Raw genomic sequence first — 25911 nt, 5'->3', positions numbered from 1 at the left:
GTTACAATCAGTGTCTGACTTCAAACGTGACGACTCGGTGAAGATCTGCAGACATGGCTGCCAGTGATCCCTTAAGAGACTTCACTGGCCAGAACAAGATCTCTATGAAGCTCTATTGTTTTTCCAGTTCAGATTTTTTTTTCTGTATCCTGTGGGAATGTTGTGCCTTCAAAGCTTGTTAAAATCTGATAGAACATACTAGATCAACTCATAGATACAACAATAACTGTGTTTTTGATCAAAGCTGAAAAAAGAAAGACTAAAAATCTTAGAAGGCAAACTGAGGAAGTAAAAAGGAACGCGTGTTGTTCTCCAGATTTTAACTTATGCGTTCAGATGTTTCTAATTTCCTTAATATGTTTAGGTGAGCTGAAAGTGCCGTGTGGCTCAGAGAAGACTGGAGGTTGATCAGTTCAAGCCCCAACCTTGCGACTATGAACACTCCATTAACCACTGAACACAAAATCTATTATTTCAGTGTTACAGGACACAGTCCTGACTCGGGAACACTCTTAGCGTGAGTGAGGAGTGTGTGTTTGTCCTGCATCTGCGCTCGTTTGAGTGTGCCTGTCCCTGCGTATTGATGTGTTGGGTGTCCACTTGTGCTTTATACGCGAGAATAGATGCCCTTGTGGAAGGTGCCCTCCAGGAGAGCGGCCTAACTTGTCAGATCAAGAGAGAAAGTATTTATAGGTAAACAAAGGAAAGCCTCGGCCCACGGGGGCGCCGGCGGGCACTCACCACAGATCAAACTGTAGGCATGGATTATGTGTGTGTGTGTGTGTGTGTGTGGGGGGGGGGGGGGCGGTGGGTGGTTTGGGGAAGGGGTGAAAATAAATAAATAAATAAACGTGACCTTTCGGGAGCTGTTAAATCGTCCCGCTGGTGACGCCAGGAGACAAGCCCCTCAGGTGGAAGGGAATGGCTGCAGAGTGAATTATTTAGAATGGGAGGTTTTGCTAAAACGGGGGAGGGAGGGGGTTCATGTGTGGGTGGAAGGGGGCTGGTCCTCACCACTGATCCCCCATGACAAGCCCTGTGAAGCATTCGTCTGCGGATCGGCCTCCCCTCTCTTCCCGCCATTCCTTCTTAGCTTCCCTTTCAGCTGGATGGAGGCCTGGTCCGACTCCGCTCCATCACCGCCTGTCTTTTACCCCTCCGCCCTCAACACTTCACTCCACATGTGTCAGGGCAGCCAAGTTGGTTCACTGTGACAAGAACGCCAATTGTCATCACACACTCTTACTGTGGCTGCAATTAGAGCCACTCCATGGTTATTTTGATGTTTACGTTCAGTCACGTGCAGGTTTTAAGCCCTTCTGCATTTAATCTTCATATAATTGTAAAAGTCAAATAAGGATTTCTAAATCTGAATAACACTGATTGCAGGCTGAGTGAGAGGCTTTTAGGATTATATTTGGCTTCAGGATGCAAGTAAACCAGCTCTGTATATAAAGGTGAAACTCAAAACTTGAGAATGTGGTGCAAAGTTCATTTATTTCAGTAATTCCACATAAAAAATGGAACTAATATACTCATTCCATGAAAAGCCAGATATTTCAAGCCTTTTTTTCATTGTAGATGATTATGGTTTACAGCAGTGCTCCACAAATGGCAGCTCGCGGGCCCTCTCTTTGTGACCTCCAAACCCTGTGTGCACCCCCCACCCCCACCCTCGACGGCCGACCGGGAGGTGTAGGATAGAGCTGAGGAAAATAATCAAATAATCATTGCATCGAGATGCGGGCATAAACGATTCTGCATCATAGAAGAGTAATCAATTATAGTGGAATGTGGCTTTGTTATTTTAATGGTGGCACCAGCGTAGCATCCAAATCTGTCAGAGTGAGTGTTCTCCACATTTACTGGGTAGGAAACTTTGGTCCGCCTTTATGTGGTTCTGCAGGGCTGAGCGCTCGAGTTACTCTAATTTCCCTCTGGGATTAATAAAGTTTCTTTGAATTGAATTGAATTGTAACCTGAGACCGAACCCGAACCGAATCAGCCCGATCGGTGCTGTTGGATTTGGGCCGTGAATTATGTTAATTGAGCGGGTTGTCACGTGGTGCGCTCCGCTCGCTCGATCAGAGAGAGAGAGAGAGAGAGAGAGAGAGAGAGAGAGAGAGAGAGAGGGAGAGAGGGAGAGAGGGAGAGAGGGAGAGAGAGAGAGAGAGAGAGAGAGAGAGAGAGAGAGAGAGAGAGAGAGAGAGAGAGAGAGGATCAGAGGACTCTTCTCCAAACACGCATTATTTTCATAATTTCATTATTATTTCTCCTCGAAGTGCTCAGTCAGACCGAGTGCTCTGATGTCGGGAGATCCGGTCTTGGGGAGGGAGTGGGGTGAGTGACGGCGGCTGCATCATGATCATCTGTCTCTTTTATTTAGGAACATGGAAAAGTTAAAAGGAGAGAGAATAAGAAGATTGAAGTTCTTGTTCCACTTTATTCTTTTGTTTCATGATGATAATGATGGGGCGACGGTGGTACAGGAGTTACTAAGTGCTCAGCCTGTAATCGGAAGGTTGCAGGTTCGAGTCCCGCTCAGTCTGTCACTGTCGTTGTGTCCTTGGGCAAGACACTTAACCCACCTTGCCTGCTGGTGGTGGTCGGAGGGACCGGTGGCGCCAGTGCTCGGCAGCCTCGCCTCTGTAAGTGCGCCCCAGGGCAGCTGTGGCTACATCGTAGCTTGTTCCTGTCATGATCCGCCCCAGCCTCCCTGACTGTGTCTCTCCTGCCCTGATTTGCCTAATTGTTCTCACCTGTCCCTGATTACTCGGCCCATGCGTTCCTGATTCCCTTGTGTATTTAAACCTCCCTCCTGGTTGTTGTCTTTGTCGGTTCATTGTCGTTGTACATGTTCGTTCGTCCTGTCGCACCCGTCCTACAATAAACAACTTTTTATTTTTTTACGTCCGTCTGCCTGATCTTCTGCCTCCGGGAACCCACCACCACACATGGTCTGCCACCTCCATCCGCAGAACATGACAGAATGAACCGACCAAACCTGGACCTGTGGTGAGCTAACACATCTGTTCCTGGAGGATTATTTTTTCTTTTTTGTCCCTTTGAGTTGTGGGAGATTTCTGGCCTGGAGTTTGTGTGTTCGGCGCATCCTACCTGTTCTTGGGGTGGTCGAAGTTCCTCTGGGAGATCCTGGCGCATCCTATTTATCTTCGGGGTGGTCAGGGTCATTCACCTCCTGCTGTTTTTGCCCTATCCCGTTCTTCTCCTGAAGCCGCGGATGCTGGAGCCTCAAGGGAATTACACCCCCTACGCACGCCATTATTCTCCGGTGTGGTAGGGCTGGTCTCCCCGCTCTTTTCCGGTGGATCCTGGAGCCTCAAGGGAGCTACACCCCCTGCGCACGCCATTGTTCTCCGGTGTGGTAGAGCTGGTCTCCCCGCTCTTCTCCGGCTTCCCTTCACCCGAGCCTCCGCCGATGGACCCAGCAGATCGGGATGTGCACCTGCTCTGATTGGGATGTCGAGTACCTGCCGCCGAGCTGGGCTTCCACGCGTCGCTCCCGCTACTCAACCACTTCCTGGTCCACGCCTGCAGGTTCTCCACGCAGCAGTTCCTGCTGGGTCCCACGCCTGCTGCTGCAGTTCGTCTCTGTGTTCCTGGTGTCCTGTATTCCTGGAGTCAAGTGTTCGTGTCAAGTCAAGTCTACTCAAGTCTACGTGTCAAGTCAAGTCAAGTCTACTCAAGTCTACGTGTCGTGTCAAGTCTACTCAAGTCATCGTGTCAAGTCAAGTCAGTGTGTCAAGTTATCGTGTCAAGTCATCGTGTCAAGTCCAAGTCATCGTGTCAAGTCCAAGTCATCGAGTCCCTGTGCCCAGTCCTTGAGTCCCAAGTCTTCTGGTCCGAGTTTCCCTGGTCTAAGTTCTTGGACATGTCTGTTTGGTCGTAAGCCGGAGTGCCGCCTGAACCGAGAGGCCCCTGCTCCGCAGCCCTTGATGGTGTTCCTTGTTCCCTGGTCTCGTCTTCTGTGTTCCCTTGTCGTGTGTGCCCTGGTCTGGTCTTCGTTCGTGCCCGTGTCTCCTGTGTTTTGTGGCTTGTGGGCGTCTGGTATCCGCCCCTTGAGGGGGGGGGGGGGGGGGGGGTACTGTAATGATCCGCCCCAGCCTCCCTGACTGTGTCTCTCCTGCCCTGATTTGCCTAATTGTTCTCACCTGTCCCTGATTACTCTGCCCATGCGTTCCTGATTCCCTTGTGTATTTAAACCTCCCTCCTGGTTGTTGTCTTTGTCGGTTCATTGTCGTTGTACCTGTTCGTTTGTCTTGTCGCACCCGTCATACAATAAACATCTTTTTATTTTTTTACGTCCGTCTGCCTTATTGGCGACTGTCAAGCCTTTGAGTCGCCGAGCAGCTGAATAGGGGAATAATGTTGACGCGCCCGCTGTTCCACTCCGAAGTCAAAGTTCCAGGTTAAAAATTCCTTTATTTGTTATTAAAGCCTTAAAATCCGTTGAAAACAGTGATAAATAAAAAACATTCTAAGCTTGAGCGGTCAGCAAAAAGTTGACTTCCCCCATCACCCACTCATTCTCCCATTCCATCACCTGCACAGGTGATAGCAATCACTATTATTATTACCGACACCATGTGACCCAAGGCAACGCCTATCCACAACATTCCGGCCCCTAATTATTACATTCTCACAGTAATAATTACACATCTGACACCATAACTCATATGCTACATCACAACACAGACACCCAGTGAGACCACATATCATACTCAAAAGTCCAGCAAAGTTGTTTTCTCATTTCCTCTCTTCCTTTCTTCTGTCTGCACACGGTCAGTCAGTCATAGGCCAGAGGTTACCAGCACTTAGCCTAAATATAGTCAGTCTGCGACGTACATCTCATAACGAAATCAGTTCAAAGTTAGCCATGTCACATCGTGTCAAAAGTCACCGTCATGGGTCAGAGGTCTCCTGAAGAAGGCATATCTTTGTAACGGGTCTGCGCACATGGCTGGTTGGGGTCTTAATCCAGACCTGACGCACAAGCCCCTTTTCATCTGGTACAGCACCGGTGACCCTCCCAATGATCCAGGAACCACGAGGTGCAGAATCATCCACTATGAGGACCACATCTCCAGGAATAAAGTTACGTTTAATCCTTCCCCATTTCTGGCGCCGCTGAAGTTGTGGCAAGTATTCCTTAGTCCATCTTTTCCAAAACAGGTCAGATATATATTGAACTTGCCTCCATCGTTTGCGTACGTAGAGATCGTCCCTCCGGAACAGACCAGGTGGTAAAGACGGGTTGGACTTGAGAAGAAGGAGATGATTTGGTGTTAAGGCTTCCAAATCATTTGGATCAGTGGATTCCAGTGTAATGGGTCTACTGTTGAGGATTGACTCCACTTCACAAAGAGCAGTTTGGAGCCCTTCCTTGTCCAAATGCTGCGTTTGGAGAGTGGAATTAAGGACCTTTCTGACAGAACGAATCAGCCGCTCCCATGCTCCGCCGTGATGCGATCCAGTTGGGGGATTGAAGATCCATTTCACTCCCTTCAAGGACAGAGCATCAGAGATCTTTTGCTGATTCCACTCTTCCATAGCTCGTCTCAGCTCGCGCTCTGCGCCCACAAAGTTAGTCCCATTGTCCGAGCGCAATTCTTGTACCTGACCTCGTCTTGCAATGAAACGTCGTAAGGCGTTAATGAAAGAGTCAGTGTCAAGAGATGAGGCAACCTCAATGTGTACTGCTCTAATCGCCAAACAAGTAAAAATAACACCATACCGCTTCACAAGACTTCTCCCACGCTTCACTTCAAATGGACCAAAATAGTCCACTCCAACAAAGTTAAATGGGGGTTTCTCAGGGGTCACTCTGCTTCCGGGCAACTCAGCCATCCGCTGCTGTCCTGCAGCTCCATGAAACCTTCTGCAGGTCACACACCTCGACATGATGCTTCGAATCAGAGTACCAGCACCAGGAATCCAATATTTCTGATGCAGCTTTGAGAGCATGTGGTTCCTTCCACCATGACCCACCTCCTTATGAACATGCTGTAGAATGAGATTGGAAATGTGAAGCTCTTTAGCGATTATGACAGGATGCTTGGAGTCTTCTGACATGACAGCCTTACTGAGACATCCGCCAACCCGCAGCACACCATCCTCCAAAACAGGATTCAACTTATATATGTGACTGCTTCGTTTCACAGATTCTCCCCTTTGGAGACAAGAAATTTCTTCAGCGTAACTCTTCCTCTGACAGAACTTAATTATTTGCATCTCAGCAACCTCAATCTCTCCCAATGAAAGAAAGCCATGCCGGAAATCAACCTTATGTTGAGCATCTTCAGACTGAATTGGATCAGATGCAGGCTGAAAATGTATCTTCCTGCGATGCAATAACAACATCTTGAACCTTAAAATCCAACCCATCACCCTGATGAGACGAGTCCAGGATGAGGCACGATGGATTAAAGGGGTCAGAGGATGATCATCACCGTGCACTTGTGAGACGTTGATGGCAGCAGACACCTTAACTTCAGGATCTTCACGTGGAAGTTCTTGCAAATTTTCTGGGTTAACAGGCCAATTGTTCTCTGGCTGTGTAAGAAATGCAGGGCCACATATCCATTCAGTGTCACGCAAAAAGGTCTCAGCCTTCACACCTCTGGAGGCAAGGTCCGCAGGGTTATGCGTGGTGTTCACATACCTCCATTGGGAGGCACTAGAAGCCTTGAGGATTTCTGACACTCTGTTTGCCACAAAAACACGGAACCTGGAAGACTCATTATTTATATATTTCAACACTGCAGTGCTGTCCGTCCAAAAGACAGAGTTTAGGAGAGGTAGTCTCAACTCCCTCTTCCACGTTCTATCCATGCGAACTGCTACCACTGCTGCCGTCAATTCCATGCGAGGGATGGTGACTGGTTTTAAAGGTGCCACCCTGGATTTTCCCATTATGAAGGAACTGTGCGTCTGTGAGCAACTGTTGTGCAGCAACAAGTAGGTAACAGCCCCATAGCCCTTCTCACTCGCATCTGCAAAGTGGTGCAACTGAGCAGTGGTTGTCTCTCCAAAATCAGGAGGTTTTAAACATCGTCCGATGCAGATATTGTTCAACAGATGCAATTCTTCTAACCAGCTTTTCCACTCTTCAGCAACTGCTGATGGTATAGCATCGTCCCATCCTATCCCCCTCTGGCACAGATCTTGAAGGATCCTCTTGGCTGTGAAGATAACAGGAGCAAGGAACCCCAGAGGGTCATAGAAGGAGCTTACTGTGGATAGGATCCCTCTCCGAGTCAATGGTCTGTTTGGGATGGATATGCAGAACTTAAATGCATCTGACTGCAGGCACCACTTCACTCCCAATGCTCGCTCAACAGGTAAAAGGTCACAATCGAGGTCTAGGTCCTTAACTTCATTTGCTCTTTCCTCCTCAGGTATGACTGCCAGAACACTGCGGCTATTGCTGATCCACTTTGTTAAGTGGAAACCACCCTTGGCGCAAATGTCTCTAAGGCCTGAGTAAAGATTGATGGCTTCTTCTTCAGAGCATATTGAAGCAAGGCAGTCATCCACATAAAAACTATACAGAATGGTGTCAGTCACCTGCTGGCTGAATTATGCTTTGTTGTCCTCTGCACATTTCCGCAGGGCGTAGTTAGCACAGCTTGGAGAAGACGTTGCCCCAAACAAATGAACACCCATTCTGTACTCTTGCATGCTCTGATTGAGGTCACCACCAGGCCACCAAAGAAACCTCAAAAGTTCAGCATCTTCTTCTGGCACATGCACCTGGTGAAACATAGCCTCGATGTCAGACATCAAAACAATTGGCTCTTTTCTGAACCTCGTCAGTACGCCAACCAAGCCATTTGTTAAGTCAGGACCACTCAGGAGCTGCGCATTAAGGGAGACACCCTGGAATGATGCTGCACAATAAAGGACGACCCGCATCTTCCCCTTGGTAGGATGGTAAACCCCATGGTGAGGGATATACCAAAGCTTGCCATCGCTGCGCTCCAATTCTGCGACTGGCACTCTCTTTGCATATCCTCTAGATATGAGATCTGTCATGAAAGCAGTGTAGTCTTTGTGAAAGTCTTTATCTCGGATGAGCCTTTTCTTCAAACCTAAGGCTCGTTGCTCAGCAATTGCACGGTTGTCAGGCATTCTTATGTCTCGGTCTTTCAGTGGCAGGGCAATGCTGTAGTGCCCATCCCTCAAGGTCACCGTCTTGCTGGCCAATTCCATGAACTTCATGTCTTCCTTTGACAGCCCCATCTGTTCATCATTGCTGCTCTCAGGAAAGTCTATCTTAAACTGCTGTTTCCATAGCTTGTCCAGTGTGACAGCAGAAAGTCTGTTGGCAGTAACTGTTGCCAGACATCCTGGCCTTCCACAGCATTCTTGATTAAGTAGCCCATTAACTGTCCAGCCCAGCACAGTCCTAATGGCAAAAGGTCCTTCACCTACACTCCGGATGACCTCCAAAGGTTCTAGAGCTCTGGGCATATTCATGCCAATCAAAAGCTCCACATTGGCCTTAATTTCTGGCAAATGAACATGCTTCAAATGTGGCCAGTCATCCAGGTCCTGTTGATTTGGGATGTTACCAAGATCTACAGGCATTTTATGCTGAGTGAAGAGGTTAGGCATATCACAGTACATGTCACTGTCCAATCCAGCAACTTCAAGTTCAGGTACAATGAAACTGTCCACCACTTTCTCCTGTCCCATGGTGCGCAGGAGAATCTTTGTCCTCCTCCCGTCAATATTCAGCTTACCCATAAGACCCACTGTGCAAAAGGACGCTGAACTCCCTTGGTCCAGAAAGGCATACGTTTCCACTATTCTTTGACCTCTCTTGGATTTTACTTTAACTGGCACAATGGCAAGCTTACAGTCTTGTTCACCGGCCCCAGTAAGGCCACTAGTCTGGATCGTAACTGGAATGTTATCTGCCTCATTACCAGGTTTAACTTCACTCTTCTCTTTATGGTTTATATGGAGTATACTTGCATGTCTAAGACCACAGATTTTACATGAAAGGCGTTTTCTGCATTCTTTGCTTATGTGCCCAGTACACAAACAGCCAAAACAGATGCTGTTCTTTTTAAGAAAAGAAATCTTCTCATTATGAGGTTTCTTATCAAGCAGAGCACATGACTCCAGTGTGTGTCCGCCTTTGCAGAAAAAACAAACCTTCACAGTGCTGTGCCGATCTTTAATCCATGTCTGATTCTGTCTCTCGACATCAGAGACTGTTGTAGCGAAGCTACTTCCTTTAGCTCTTAGGTGTGGAGAACGTTTCCCTCCATTGCTGCCCTTGGCTGAAAGATGTGTCGCTGGAACGTCACATAAATTTCCAAAGACAGGATCTATTGCAATTTTTACTTGACGCTCAAGGAAGGAAACAATGTCAGTGAATGCGGCTCTGCGATGTTGCCTCTCCTGAATGTCACATGCTACTGTTCGCCATTTGTCTTTTAACTTATATGGCAGTCTTCTAATCACAGCAAGCATATTGGCGGGTGTATTTAATTCAGAGAGATCGCTAATCTCTTCCATTGCATTGCAGCATCCACGTAAGAACAAACAATATGCCTGAAGAGCTTTTCCATCTTCTGATCTAATCAGTGGCCATGAGTGAACTTTGTTCAAATAAGCGGATGCAATCACATGTCCATTCCCGAAGTGCTCATACAGCAGAGTCTTTGCCTTTACATATCCAGCACTCGCAGACATATTTTGACAGCTTTTAACAAGTTCATTGGGCTGCCCTTTGGTGTACTGTGCAAGATAATGCAGGCAGTTGCCAGCATCACCAGTCTTTGCTTCTATGACCTGTTCAAACGAGCGCATGAAGGCCTGAAAATGTAAAGGGTCACCATCAAAGGTTTGAATCTCCCTTTTGGGCAGTGAAGAAAGACTCTGCTGATGGACCAACATACAAGTCAATTAATTTTGTTTTTCCATAATGGACAACAGATTTTCACTGGCTACTGGATGAGCAGCTTGTGGCTTAGGAAAAGGTGGAATTGATCGAAAAGCATCAGAAGGCCCCATAAGAGCGGGTGCAGGCTTTTCCCTTTTCATAGTCTGTTGCACTGTTTTTACTTGAAGCTCTGCATTACCAGTGATTGTGTTTCCCTTTGTAAGCATCTGTGGAACAAAAGTCTCTGCATCCGCATCAAGAATTCCATGGCTGTTTCTCTTTGTTTTCAAATATGATTCCATTCCATTAGATTTCCGTGAAGCGACGCTCCGCATAGTGGATCCAGTTCTCAGCACGTTAACCTTTGCAACAGTTGCAGCTATATCTGCTTCAAGCTGAAGTTGTTCTTTCTTTCTCCTCAATTGTTCCTCTTGCTCTTCCAGAGAGTGTTTTTCCTTCAGCATATGTTGACGTGCGAGCAAGGCAGCCATTTCAGCTTCCGCCCTGAGACGTGCAGATGAAGTAGATGATACTCTTGAGCTTGACCTACTGCCTTGATTTGACACACTGTCGGATGGTAACACATCATCATTAACATCATTCTGGGGATTAAGAGATGACTGAGGTTCTTTTCCAGGGTGCTCTAACATCTCCATTTCTCCTCCCAGGGAAGTTTCCTGTGATTGTGCTTTGTCAAATGATGGCCTCCCCGAACGTTTATCAGTTTCAGAAAGCCATATCTTAACATCCTCCATAAACCCTTTATTGTATTTAGCGATGCTTGAGAACCATGTATTTTGTTTATTTTTCTCATCAAATGAGATTAGAGAAAGTAAAGATTCATGCAAAGCACTGGCATGCTCAAATAGGTGTGTTAACTCATCAAACTGTTTTTTGACTTGTGAATGATTTGTATCATCTTTCATTAGCTCTTTAAGAGATGTAATGAGACTTTTCATTTTATTTACATGCCTTTTCCGATCTGTTTGGATGGTTTCAACTTTGTTTGCAAGGGCTTTCTCAGTGAGAGAAATTAATCTTTTATCCTTTTCAATTTTTCCAGCAACAGATGCCTGTGATCCACTCATTTTAAGCATTCAACATCAGCAGCATTCCAAATCCAAAACAAAGGCAACAGGAAATCCTTCAAACTCAGTTGAACGCCTGCAGAGCCACAGCACACACATACGCCATGTCCAACAGCAAACGCAGCGGTGGGCGTGTCACAAAAACATCCTCAAATGATCAGAATCCACACTGCGTTCCAACAAGCAATACGCAGCACAAAACACGGTTTACATACCACCGTCGTCTCCTCCTTATCTGTCAGACGAGCCGCTTTAATGGGTGAAGTGGCGGCGGTGTGTGGGCTTGCGTCGGCGTTTATTCAGCGCAGATTGCGGGCAGCTCCATTGCCGTCCCACGCAGTCTTTTTTTTTGCTGACAAATATTGGCGACTGTCAAGCCTTTGAGTCGCCGAGCAGCTGAATAGGGGAATAATGTTGACGCGCCCGCTGTTCCACTCCGAAGTCAAAGTTCCAGGTTAAAAATTCCTTTATTTGTTATTAAAGCCTTAAAATCCGTTGAAAACAGTGATAAATAAAAAACATTCTAAGCTTGAGCGGTCAGCAAAAAGTTGACTTCCCCCATCACCCACTCATTCTCCCATTCCATCACCTGCACAGGTGATAGCAATCACTATTATTATTACCGACACCATGTGACCCAAGGCAACGCCTATCCACAACATGCCTGATCTTCTGCCTCCGGGAACCCACCACCACACATGGTCTGCCACCTCCATCCGCAGAACATGACAATTCCCACCAGTGTGTGAATGTGTGTGTGAATGAGTGATGACTGGTTGTGATGTAAAGCGCCTTGGGGGGTTCCAGGACTCTAGAAGGCACTATATCAAATACAGGCCATTTACCATAAACTGATGTTAAATTCAGCTTAAAGAGAAACTGGGAGGAAGCTTTGTTTCATTTTAAGTTACAGGAGATCTTGTCTCCTATCTGCTCCTCCAGAGACAGCATGGACATGAGGGTTACATGGTGAGGGTCCCACAGAACAAGTTAGTGCAGTCACACAGCCGAGCTGAGGGGGAGAGGTGTTGTCCTTCTTTATATTGCAAGCTTGTGAGTTATGTGCATTACAGCCAGCGATCCAAACAGCAGCCCCCCCCCCCCCCCCCCCCCCCCGGGTCTTTTTTGTGAGTGGCCCTCGGACCATTATAATTGAGGACCCCTGGTTTACAGCTTATGTGAAAAGGTTCAATTTTTTAAATTAATTTATTATTTATTTAACCTTTATATACCCAGGAAAAAGCCTATTGAGATTCAAAACCTCTTTTTCAAGGGAGTCCTGCAGCAAACATCATATAAATATACAAGACAAAGTTTACACAATTAAAACCATATTAAAATTAGACTCAGTGTCACACTCTAATCAGCTAATGAATCCAACACACCTGCATAAGGTCGCTGATTTTAGACGGTCTTTCAGTCTAAGCTGAGTTACTGAAATAAATGGGCCGGTGAATTTTTCAAGTTTCACCTGAATTGTTTTGGAAGTAATTTGATGAACCATCATAACATGTGTGTTAGTAAAAATGTGTAACGTTCTTTTAAATTTAGCTATATTTAAAGTACCATGATGGGTCTACATTCAATTCAATTCAATTCAATTCAATTCAATTCAATTCAAAGATAATTTATTAATCCCAGAGGGAAATTAGAGTTTCAGTACATACAATTCTGAGATCAGACATACATACATACAAAGACACATGACAAGAACTGGTGACTGTGGTCATTCGCAACCCGAGTCGCGCTACCTTAATTGAGATCAGAGGGTTTACATGAGGACTGAGTCAAGTGGAGGAAAAAAAGGCACTTCAGAGTTACCCTCCACAGGGAGAGCAGCTTTGCTATGCAAAAAACACCTCAGACAGAAATGCAACAGACTTCAGACATCACACAACATAAGTGTCCACTAGGTGGGGTGGTGGGTTGGGGACTCTCCTCATATCAGTGCTCGCCACCTCCATTTGGACAGGGGAGGGAGGTAATTGGGTTGGAAAGCACAGTGGAAAGCCCATCATGTTCCGTAAAACTGGAATCAACCAATCAATAACTAACTTGCCTGTTTTCAAAATAAAATAAGTTCAGCTTTAAAGGTTCTACATCATGCTATTGTAAGCTGTAAGTCGTACACCGTGTGACTTTTTCACCCGTAGCATTCAGCTCCATCTCAAACATGTGGTAGCAGAACATCAAACCTAAATACATGCTAAAACTACTCATGTTAACAAATCAGACACTCGAGTCTGAAAACCCAGAAGACCCGGAGGTTATTGCTGTTATTGATGTCTGTTGTCCTTCAGGCTTGCCGTAGTTGTAGGTGGACATGCAGAGGTTTACGTAGGTTGAAGGCGATAGAAGAACACAACAAGCACACTTTCTTGAGTTTGTCGTGAGGTGTTCATCGCTTACCCCTTGTGTACTACACAATGCAAAACTCACCCACACCAAAGATTCTTGCATTCCTGAAACATTTCATCAACCCAGAATTTATTTGCTTTGATTCGAATAAACCCCACCCCACCCGTGTGAATTCCACCATGTCATGACGTAACCCTAGCTCCTCAGAAAAGCATCACAGACCAAGAAGAAAACAAAGAAAGCAGCTTTGGCAACACACACGGCCAGCGGCAAACTGGTCATCTGGAGCACACATTTTCAGGTTCTAAGAATCTTAATAAAGAGAATCAATTCTAAAGTGCAGAGATTAAATCACCTGCTCGCTGCTCGCGAAAAGGAGAGGTTGGGCATTAGTGTATACAGTCCAGGGTACGAGCGTGCTGTTTAGGCTGGATGGGAGGGACAGGGCAGGAAGACACAACAGCATGGGCAGCCCAGCAGAGGATATTCAACTGAGACAACAGGATGCATTTATAAAGCTAAAAACTGCTTTTTGGATGTTTTTGATGAAGAAAAAATAACTGTTGATTTTGTATGCTTTAGGCCCGATCTCGATCAGTTGTCTCCACATTTTGCAGCTTTTGATCACAGAAAAACCATTATTTAAAGAGCAAGTCACCCCCAAATAAACTTTTTTTTGCTGATAAACTAAATAAACGAGTGTCTAATCGTGCTGCAGACATGTGTCGTCAATAATTTGGCACTTCAGTGCATCTTAGTTAAAATTTTTATATTCTGCCTAAAACTGGCAGTTGTGCCGTTGTCAGGAAAAAACTCTGCACTGTATTCTAATTTAAATCTGCCACCGCTATTGGCTAAGAGGTATGCTATGATGTCATCTGGTACATTATGATGTCACAATGCTGTCCTGAGCCTGTGTGTGTGTTTGTTAGCAGCTCCGCCCTCTCGGTCTGCCACGCAACAGCATTTGTTGCATTTTTCAAACATGAAGTGGGAGTGGAGTTAGAATATGGTAGGGGTTGACTTGCTCTTTAAAAAATACCTCAGTTCTGCTTGAACTGTGCCGACTTCCTTCAAAAGCTGTAAAAGAAGGACGTTCCTTCTCCTCATCGATGAACTGGTCACAGACATTATTTTGACATTTCTCATTTTGATTTTAGGTGTTTGCTTTAAACCGTAACAATTTGCACAAAATCAACTATTCATGATGCTGTTCTCAAACAAGCATTTTCTGTGGGTGATAACATGCTCCTGCATCATGTAGATGAAGTTTAGTTACTGTTTCCATGGTTACCTCAATGCAGGACATGTCACTTACTCCAATGCTGATGGTTATTTCCCTTCTTGTAGCATCTTTCTCAGCAGCATGCATGACTGTCCTTTTTACTTTTTGTACTTTAAAGGATAAAAGTTGCTGCGAAACGATCCCTGATAACGAAAATCATCCGGGGCAGCAGTAGCTCAACATGTTGAGCGGGTTGTCCTGTAATCGGAAGGTTGCAGGTTCGATCCCAGCTCCGGACAGAGAATTCTGCTGTTGTGTCCTTGGGCAAGACACTTAACCCACCTTGCCTGCTGGTGGTGGTCGGAGGGACCGGTGGCGCCTGTGCTCGGCAGCCTCGCCTCCGTCAGTGAGCCCCAGGGTTGCTATGGCTAGATTGTAGCTCATCACCATCAGTGTGTGAATGTGTGTGTGAATGGATGAATGATACACTGTAGTGTAAAGCACTTTGGAGTCCGTACTCTGAGAGGCGCTATACAAGTGCGGGTCATTTATCATTTATCTAAACCAGTACATTGTTGGCTTTTTCAACATCCTGCAGTTGTTCTGGATCAGAAATCTTTCTGCTTTTTGTCTCAGTAAACTTTTAAGGGTAAAGATGATTTTTCTAACACAAGCAGTGAGGAATCCTTATCAGCAGGGTGATGCTGTCCATCACTCGCGTCAGCATGGGAGAGCCTCGGCAGTTTGCATCAACATGAGAAGTCACAAACAGCTCTAAATCTCAGTGCAGGAGGTCAACTCGCATCCATGCAAACTCTCTTACTTTGACCTTTGACCCTGGAAAGCTCCACACTCACAGTCGTGCACTTAGATAGGGGCAGACGCATGTCCATCACTAAGGAGACAGCTGGACACCAGAGCCCGCCAACAACAGCAGGGTCACTCGCGACACTCCTTCATGAAGCCAACACGACTCCCGTGAACACGACAGCCGCGGAGCTGCACAACGTCAGCTGACAAACCCTCACGCTTCTAAAGACGGGTGTGTTTTCAATTAGTGTCGGAATACTCCCGGCGGTGCAGCAGAAGATTCTTAATCTGCAGAGGGACGAGTCGTGAGAGAGAGGGAGTCAGAGCGAGCGGCTGAAACAGATGGGCCCTGCGTGACTCTGGGCTTCCAGCAGGGCCAAAATCAATGCTCATAACTGAAAAACACAAGAGGAATTAATAATTATATTATCACAAGATTGCTTTGCATTGCCGGTGCAATCTAATTAATTGCTGATTTGTTTATAGCTTGTTGCTTTTCTTTTCAACCGTGAAGATTAAATGTTTCAGGAGCAGAAGTCTGAAGTGTGCAACATGACTGAAGTCTCATTTATCACTTCCTGTTTTTTATTTCTATTTATTTTTATTTCTTTTCTAGCTTGTTGTACGTTGAAATTTTATTTTTTAAACCACTTTAGTATAATAAACAACAAGAGAAAATCAGTGGGTCTTTTTTGTTTTTTTCAGTAACAAATTATCTTTTTTTAAATAGAATCAAACAATTTGAAATTAACCTGTATGACATAGTTAGCATGTTGATAGAAATGACCTAAAGTTGAGTATTTTTTATTCATTTGCACTGTGATAGATCTGTCTGACCAGCTTCTGGAGGTGGTGGGGCTGGAAGGAGCCATGGAGATGGGCCAGATCTACACTGGTCTGAAGAGCGCAGGGAGACGGTTGGCTCAGTGCTCCTCTGTGACCATCAGGTCAGATTTTAACACAGAAACTTCCACTCAAATTAAATAAGAGAAATGTTTTCCAACCAATATGGAGCAGGAATCAGTGGAGTTACAGGTTTTCTTGTTTATCACCTGCAGAACCTCTAAATCCCTCCCGATGCAGATTGATGGTGAGCCCTGGATGCAGACTCCGTGCACGGTAAGTCATTAAATGTATTCACTGTGAGTGAAACGCACAGCAGTCAGTCGGCCAAAAGGTTAACACACAGATATAGTCATGTTGGTTGGATCGTGGATAAAAAACGTCAAAAATCTTTTTTGAAAGAGCAAGTTCACTGAGAAACTGATTCTTCCTAGATGTTTTTGACATATGATCAGTCGCTCTGAGTTTAACATGCAGACTAACCGTGAAATAATATTTAATCCTTATTTCCTGCATTAGTCGCCGGTAAAAACAGTAAAATGTTTGGATTAGAAAAAGCCTGTCTGATCAATGTTACACTGAAAGTTAGCCTTCATCTGAAGGCTGTTAATTTAGCCTCCAGGAGAGAGCAGAGCGCATCTCGGCTAGTTGAAGCTAACCGTTAGCATTAGCAACCGCACCACAAGAATTCCTTCAGGCTCGTGTTTTTTGTGGAGATAAAACATCAACGTTGCAGAGTAAACAGTCTACGGTAGAGTCACGTTGTTGTTAGCCAATCAATGGAGAGATGTCGAAATATAAGGAAATAAGACTCCAAATCCTGGCACTTTCCATGTGACGTCATACGGCTAACTCCTACTTCCAAAGCTTTTTTCCACAAGCCTGTGGAAAAGTGAGTGCCTAATGAAAATCTTGACATTTTAAGTTTTTTCTTCAGTAAGTTTCATGATGAATATTCCTAAAACTGTTGACTAAAATTGCATTTATTGCTGTAGAATCCAGACTTCAGGCTTTCTGTCTCAATCTGATTTAGAGCAGTGCTGCAGACAAAATGCTCTCACTTACAAATAAACGCAGAAATTAGGCAGTTCATAGGTTCATATGACAACTAGGAGAACTTCACATGAACTGGAACCAAAAGCCTTTTTGTGCTAAAAGCCTTTTGTTTATTTTTACAGAGATTTTTGAGTCTTGGACAGTTTCACAAGTCCTTTATGCAAGAATCTTACTAGGACTGCGGTTAAAGATCCCTAACTTTCAGCACAACAATTGAATGACACTGTTATTCTTCGGAGTGAGCTTAGCCGGATTTTGTGCAGAACTCAGTGCGACACATCTTCAGTTGTGTGTCCTGACCTCACTGGGTGTTTTGGCCACTTATCCCAAGTCACCCTCTTCCGAGGTTGGCCTGCCCCTTTTTGATCAGACCTGGGTGTATGTCGCACGGAAGCACCACACCATCATTTGGTAGCCCAAATTGCATACCTACGTTTCAGCCACAACCAGTGACTACTCTGTTCAGCTGCAGTGGAAAGTTCTTTGATTGCCCTCCCTTGGGCATGGCCTCTGATCCCTACTTCCCTCAAAACTGGCTACAAAACCTCTGCATCCCAACTTCACTGGCCATGCCTTCACATTCCATCCCCTCCCCTCCGCTTCAGCTGCTAGGCTTTCATACCGCAGCCTCTTCTGCTTGAATGCCTCCTGATGTATGTCATTTCAACTATGAAGACATGCTGGCAGGACCTGGACCAAAGGACAAGGTCCAGGTACAGGTTGGTTGCTGCAGTTTCATGTGGGAAAGTGAGTCCTCTGGACTCCGTACGAGAGGTGGGGGACGAGAGGGTGCTGGCAAAACTCAGATCAATGCTGGATCATGATTCACACCTCCTGCAGGACGCCCTGTCTGCTCTGCAGAGCAGCTTCAGAGACAGACTGATCCATCCTTGCTGTGTGAAGGAGAGATACCACAGGTCTTTCCTTCCTGCTGCTGTTAGACTCTATAATGGTCACTGCTAATGTGGAACCCATACATCTGTAACATTCCACTACAAATATCATCGCCGACATGTGCAATATTACTACTAATATTGTCATGTGCAATAATTATCTTGATTGTCTTAATTTACAATTATAATCTGGTGCTATGTCTTTTGTGTGCTACTGCTGCTATCCTCTGTAGTTAAGCTGTTGCAGTAATAATTTCCCCACTAAGGGACAGATAAAGGTATTATTAGTTGATTTGGCCACAGCAAAGAAACAAGTCAAGTTCAAAATAAAAACAAAGCAGCACAAACAGCAGCTGGCCTATTGTAAGTCAGAGCCAACTTAGTCAACCTGGTAAATACTAATAGGAACATCTCAGTTCAGACGGGATGTCATTCCTGTAATTAATAACAACAACGACTCTGCATGCAAAACTTATTTACACCATCAGCCTATTTGCATCTTATCTTCACATGCATCCCCGACTGTAACTGGCTCTGCACTGTTGCAAATACAAAAAAGCATGCGATTCTAAAAAAAAGAAAAAAAAAACTTAACTAATTACTAATTGCATTTGTTCTAATTTCCAAAAGCCACTTTATTTTGAAACAAGTCACAACAAGAGTAATAATAATAATGCATTGTTTAAACATCTTATTTGGGGCATTCTTCGGATCTTCTTTTGAGTTTTCCCAGAAAGGTTACAGTGTTTTCTTTGAGAGTGCGCATCAGAAAATGTTACTTTATTTTCCTGCGATGGTAGAAAGTCAACAAAAGCTGGTAATTGCCACAGAGTCAGAGTGCAAATTTAATAAATGGCAGCTTTGCTTTGAAGAGTCCTTTGAATGCAGATGGTGTCTCCCCGTTAGTGTTGTGAGACTCTTGAAGCGACAGTTTAATGATCCGCTCATTCTCAATCAGACTCTAAAAACAGGCATAATCTCTGATCTTTGTTAGATGCCAAAAGAAAACTTTATTGTAGTTGTTCTTAATAGGTTATAACAGTTGTTATAGAGTCATAGACCCCAGGGATTCCGAAACTTTGTCTACATTAAAGACTTTCAAAGATACATTTATAAGCCAGCATTTTCTGTTGTTGCTGAATTCCCGAATCAAATTCTGTCTCAGTGGCACTGAGTTTAATGAATTGTTGACCAAAATGTTATGTTACTGTGATAAATTTAATTTAGAATTAAAGGTGAATCTGAATCATTGACCCCTCAGTGACCTTTCAAAAACCCCTAAAAAAGTAATATTTTTTGGAACAATGGTAAATGGCCTGTATATGCATAGCACCTTCTTAGGGTTCTACAACCCCCCAAAGTGCTTTACAATACAATGAGTCATTCACCCATTCACACGCTGATGGGGATGAGCTACGATGTAGCCACAGCTGCCCTGGGACGCACTGACAAAGGCGAGGCTGCCGAATGCTGGCGCCACTGGTCCACCCGAACACCACCAGCAGTCAAGTTGTGTTAAGTGTCTTACCCAAGGACACAACAGCAGCATTCTCTGGTTGGAGCCGAAATCGAACCTGCAGCCTTCTGATTACTGGACAACCCGCTCTACCTCCTGAGCTACTGCATCTTAGTTTTAGTCTAAGTCTTCTGAATGAAAATTAGCTTTACTTTTAGTCCATTTTAGCAGAATACATTTCAAAAGTGTTTTAGTCAGTTTTAGTTGACGGAGATTTTTGTTTTTAGTTTTTCAAAGAATTAAACCGTGTATTCATCTTTAAAGCTACAATGGCAAATTTGGAAATCAAATTAGCTTAAAAGAGTTGTTTATGCCTCTTTAACAACGTTCTAACACAGTATAGCTGTAAATATATTGTGGAGATAAATAAACAAATCCCAGATAAATAGTTGGGTGGTTCTTTCATATTTGTCTAGAAACCTCGATTGCTAACACGTTTTGGACCGAAAGCAACTATTGGACCTATAGGACTGGGCGATATGGCCTTAAATCAATATCACGATATATTGAGGATTTCACCTCGATAACAATAAAAGGACGAAAACTACATGTGCAGAAACGAAAGTTGTCCACTAGATGGGGCTGTTACGTGTATTAAGTTGAATCACATTTTTATGTGACTCAAGGTGGTACAGCTTCTTAAAGGGACATGAACGTTGCCAACCTACACACGTCTTTTATTATCTAATTTATTGACATGGGAAAGATTATCATAAGAGTGAGAATTTTTGATAATGATACATTGTCGATTTATTGCCCAGCCCTTATTGGACCACTCGGTTGATGATCTCATCAAACCACAGCACTTCCACTCGTCCTCCATTCATTACGCAGTCACGTAATTAGCAATTGCCAGCTGTCCCTCGTTGTCCTCCACCTTTTCATGCGGTCACCAACTATAAACACACGTTTCTTATCATTTTCATTCTTGAATAAAACACTTGTTGCATATCTTTGTACTCCTTCAGTCGCGAGTGAAAAAACTTTCATATTTTCAGACTTTTTCCACAAGATGTTTTTCAATCTGCCTTGTTTGACACTAGATGTCTTCGGCTATCTTTTAATATATATTTTTTGATGGGGCAATGGCGGTGCAGTTGACAAAGTTAAGGTGACAGTGTGTATTTTTCCTGACAATAGGGGGCAGAAGATACCTAAATCCTTGCAAGCAAGTAGTATTTTTGTGTTGGAGTAAGACCTTACCAACAGAAGTCCATTAGGGTCAAAAAGCCCTGGGCAGTGCAAACTTCAGCGAAATGACACGCACATCAGACTTCCTTCCATTACTGGTAGAGGTAAATGAGTAATACAACAACGTTTATGAATGGTGAAAGTTTTGTAACCGTTGGTTACAAATTAGTAAATGCATTTTGTCCTCATGGGCTCCTGTAGAAGGAAACATGGCATCTAATATGGCGTCTACCAGAGACTTAAGCCTGGGGCACACCGGAGGCAGACGCGCCACGCCTTCATTTGAAATAGAAGCCATTATAGTTTATGAGAGTGGGCACACGGGGAGGACCATGTCCCAGAAGCGTCGCACCTAGGTGCTGAAGATAGGCACCAGTTCTATCTCAAGCACCACGGCGTGGCTGTGTACAACATTGTGGTGTACTTTACAACAGACATTATGACACGAAACGGCTTTACGGCACAAACTCAACCAACGGCACAATAATTTTAACGATGACTTTAAAGTACTATTGATCTTAAAATATTCTAATACTAAGCGTACTTACTCACTGTTAATGAATTAGAGTTTCACAAAACATGACAGCAAGTCTGATCACGTATAAACAATAGAGTCATTTCCTGCCTTTTGTTCTGAAGTCCTGCTTGATGTTGTGACTATCGGGCGACTTTCCAAGAAGCGCTCAGGGTGTGGCGTGTCCTGTCTGACCACTTGTTTCCTCAAAATCTCAGGGGCGAAGTGTCCGGCTCCGGTGTGCCCCAGGCTTTAGACCAGCTCCCATGTATTTTTTTAGACCTGATTTCTTTGGTTATATGTTACGAAGCCATGAGAATTTTTCAACAACTGGGCATCATTTAATTAATTTTCAACAACATTTCGATGGATATTTCCAGAGATTAACAATAAAAACTACACATTGTCTCTTTAAAGGATGTAGCATCCTGACCAATCACAAGTTTGCGCTTTCCGTCACTTTTGATGGACAGTGAAAAAGTTGGTCATGTCTCTGTCGGCCTCAGCGAGCCTGTCAGAGAGCCCTTGCACTGAAACATAATGGTGTTGTGTGTCTCCGCACCCATGCAGGCAGAGAAGTACAAATCAGGCTTTACATTTCATAGCAGTTTGTACCAGTATGACTGAGAATGTGACAAATAAACCTTTTGAATCCTTGAATCCAGGTTTGAAAGCCTAGATTTATAATCCAAGCAGTTCCAAAAGGCTTCCAGAGTGCTCTTAACACACCACACATGGGAGGAATATCTGATAAGATTATCTTTACAGTCATGGTAATCAGATACATCCTTAAAATTGTCAGAGGATGAGGATCGGGTCAAAAATCAGCATAATGATCTTGCCTTGCAGGAGCATCTTTAATGTGTTTTTAAAATTTTGCTTTTGAAGCATCAAAGTTAATATGAGGCACTCTCAAACTGAAACGATAACCTTGTACGTTCATCTCTGATCTCAGATTCAGATCGTCCACAAAAACCAGGCTTCCATGCTGATGGGGCAGCCACAAGGTCGGAGCTTCTTCTCATCCATCCTCAGACGAACACGCACTGAGAGCAAGGACTGAAACGCCACATCCTGGAAACATTTGGATCTCACACCCATGCAGAGGCGAAGTTATTCAAGACCCGGTCCGTTTGAGAACAGGGACTTTGACGCCTGTTTTTCTCCCCTGGCCCAGAAGCCCCAGTAGCACACTGTAGGTTCGGTTTGTGTTGCCTGCAGCATGAAGACGTCACTGAGAGGTCCTCGTTGAATCCAAAACGAGCTGCATTTAGGACTCACTCTTTGATCTTCGATGGGTAGTTTAGCTCCAAAAATACTCGAGTTATTTCTGGAAGTCCACTTCTGTTCTATTTCCTGTTTGTATTTATTTTTGTTTTTATTAGGCTGCTGCGCTCTGTGCCACGTGGAACAACTCGACATGTACATGAGATATTTACTAACTTATTTATATATATATTTATTTATTTATTTAATCTTGGTTTACTTAAGTTTTCTGGTGATTTTTTTTTCTGTAGTTGTGTTCCCTTGATGCATGATGGATGGTGAAGGAGGCTGCTGCGTCGGCTGCTGTAGATGACCTGTTTGGAGTTTGTGGCTTCGGTTTAAATCGTGTTTCGTAAGAGGTGAAAATTCTTTGCTCAGCCTTTCTTTTTAGTGAACTTCATTCATGAATGACTTCAAAAACAGAACATTTTCTTTTTTGTTCTCCGCTTCCTGCGAATCATCCTTGGCACACTTTGATTGGATGTGTTTCTGCTCTTTCTGTGGAAAAATTGGAAATAATCATGGATTGTTCATGGAAAAAATGCATGAAACTTTTTGTTTTATGTTGCACGAGAGATTTCCAGACAGCTTACTATTGCTGTGCACACTTGCTATTATTGCATGAGTGATCAACTGATCAGACATTTATGGATTATTTTCTTAATCTAGACTTTTAGCGTTGATGGCTTTGAGATGGCTGCATTTTTATTGAATAATGAAGAACTTTAAATTAGTGATGATTAATGAAAAGTTGCAGCTATTTAGGTATAAAATTCTGTTTTCTGCATTTATCAGTGACTGTAAAAACCAAAAAAAATTGCTGCTGACCTAAAATATTTACCTTGTAAGTGTGATTTAGGATCCTTAATGAAAGTCTGCAGTGTTGAAGTTTTTTTTTACTCAGGTGTGTTACTGTTACCTTGGAAATTTACTCTATTAAACCCCCCAAAAAAGTTTAACCAAGTTTCAAATTCTCCTTATGCAAATGACCTGCATTAATCTGTTTAGTGTTGCATTGATTTGACTTATTTATATATCTCTTTCTCTTCCATTAATGACAAAACTTTTCCAAAGTGTCCCAAATCTCACTTCTGCATGAATACACGTAGATTAGAATGTTTCAGTTTTTTCAAAGTGTCATTCACTGGTGGAGAAAAGTCACGTTCACTTTGTGCAGTGCACCATTTGTACAGTGAGGTTGTATTTTTGTACACAGTATGATTTATTACATGCTTCCTGCTTCACTCTGGAACTCACACCATGTTGTGCTTGCCTACAAACAAGTCAGTTCTGTCAAAGGTGACAGAAAAAAGTGAAAGAAACAATTAAAAAGGCTTTTGTTCTGGTGGTGCTTTGAAGTTTGGCTTCGTTAGAAGTGTGTCGTCTTTGCTCTTCATAATTACAGTTCAACTGATTTGATGTGTAGTGCATTAAGTAAAACTGAAATTTGTATTCTCCTGATTTTTAATAAAAAAGAAACATAAACCTTAAGACTATGGCATTTTCTACATCATTTAAATGTTGAAATCATGGAGTGGAATTTTTTTAATTAAGATTATTTTTCTTTAAATATTGGATTAATTTAAAATACATGAATGATTAGATTTTTCTGTGCTGAACCGAAAAAGAATAATAATAAAAAACTCAAAAAGTGTTTCTAGGTGCGTTTAAAATGTTAACTTGTTTAATTTTAAATAATTGTAGGAGCCTGTTTCAAAAAGACTCAACAAACATAGTGGCTTACATTTAATTTAGTTATGGTAATGTAATATATTCAATTTTTTCTTTGAACTATTTATATCTGTTTTTAGATGCACAAACGTTGACCCACAGCTACAACTGCAATAGCAAATTTGGAAACATGAGCTTCAAACAATTTTTTCATGCCTCTTAATAATGTTCTAATGGAGAAAAAAAGGAAAAATAAGGGGGGAGAATCAATGTTTTAATAGACGTATAGCTATAAATATATTGTAGGGAGATAAAATGATATTATTAAAGTGGTTCTCTCACATTTTTCTAAAAATCTCTTCCAATAACACGTTTTGGACCAAAAGCAAACATTGGATCGGTTGTCTCGTAGAAGGGCCATACTTCCCCGGGTCTTCCATTCATTACCCACTCGTGTATTTAGCAACAGAACATCATGGTGTGAGAGGTTAACAGCTCAACAATATCAGAGGAGAAACAGCCGGCTGCTACCACTTAAACTTTAGAAACTACCAGAGTCCCAAAAAGCAAAACACCATTTGAAGTCACAGACAGACATTCGGACCTAGAGAACAGTCACTGGTGTTTAGCGCTCTCTCGTTTCCTCTAGCATTGCGGGTTTCCGGTTCCAGCAGAGGTGTCTCAGGAAAGATACCAGAGGGGTGAGTGTTCTGTGATCATGTCTGTGTTCAAGACCTAGCTTGTTCTGTAGATTCGCTAAGGCAGCTTTACAGTTTCAAGCTATTTAACGATGGCATGACTAATAATAATAAAAAGTCAAATAATATACCTTTAAAAAAATTCTAATTCCTCGTGGTGTACATTCTATATGCCACCATTTACAGTTTGTTAATACACCTAAATGCAGGTGTTCGTATGCATCATGTGTTACGTCAAATTACGAGTCACGAGGTTTTTTGCTACCTGAACTTTTTTTAAAATCATTATTTTTGCTTCTTAATATTAAATTTATGTTTTAAAAAACAGTTTCTGCCATACTTCAGATTGCCAATATGGCTCAGCTGATAATGACAGTTCAGCTTTAAGTCGTATGCAGTTTTCAGCAACTGGTTTAACTCATTCAAGCAGGATTTGTGTAAAACAGCCATTACGGAGGAGTAAAGTCAACAAAGTGGATAGTTTAAGCAGCTCATTCAGTTTAAATATAAGAAATAGAAAAAACATTTTTTTTGATTGTTTCAACTCCAACTATTAAAATAAGACCAAAGGGGAAATTTGTAATAATTACAGGTATAATACATTTGGTGGCAATTCTCCAAGTCAGGTGGGCGGGCAGCAACACTTGACCTGCGTTTCTTCCTCCTCTAAGGTATCAGGAATGACACAATGCTTCACTTCAAATCAAACTCACCTGCCTGGTAATGGAACACTGCCTGGATCCAAGATGGCACCAGCATGACCACTACTGACCTGATATGTCCATCTTTCAGTCAAAGGTTTGATGTGAAGGTAAACTTCAGTGTCAGAGATCAACCCTACAGCTGCACTGATACCAGTCTGGCTA

The 25911-nt window shown here is 43.4% G+C and overlaps 1 protein-coding gene across 2 annotated transcripts in view; it reads left to right on the top strand.

The window, feature by feature from the left end:
- The window catches only part of dgkb (diacylglycerol kinase, beta), a 115016-nt gene extending 90849 nt beyond the window's left edge, over positions 1-24167 (top strand). For both annotated transcript variants that reach the window (XM_015949822.3, XM_015949821.3), the window contains 3 exons: positions 16224-16344; positions 16456-16516; positions 22366-24167. In XM_015949822.3, coding sequence (XP_015805308.3) covers positions 16224-16344; positions 16456-16516; positions 22366-22473 — 290 coding nt within the window. In that variant the 3' untranslated portion in view covers positions 22474-24167. The remainder of the gene's footprint in view (positions 1-16223; positions 16345-16455; positions 16517-22365) is intronic.
- Positions 24168-25911: the final 1744 nt, after the last annotated feature.

The sequence above is a fragment of the Nothobranchius furzeri genome, chromosome 5 (assembly GCF_043380555.1).
Source record: "Nothobranchius furzeri strain GRZ-AD chromosome 5, NfurGRZ-RIMD1, whole genome shotgun sequence".
Classification (NCBI taxonomy): Eukaryota; Metazoa; Chordata; class Actinopteri; order Cyprinodontiformes; family Nothobranchiidae; genus Nothobranchius; species Nothobranchius furzeri.
Note: the sequence above shows the minus strand (reverse complement) of the source record. Positions and strands in the feature narration are given on the sequence as shown.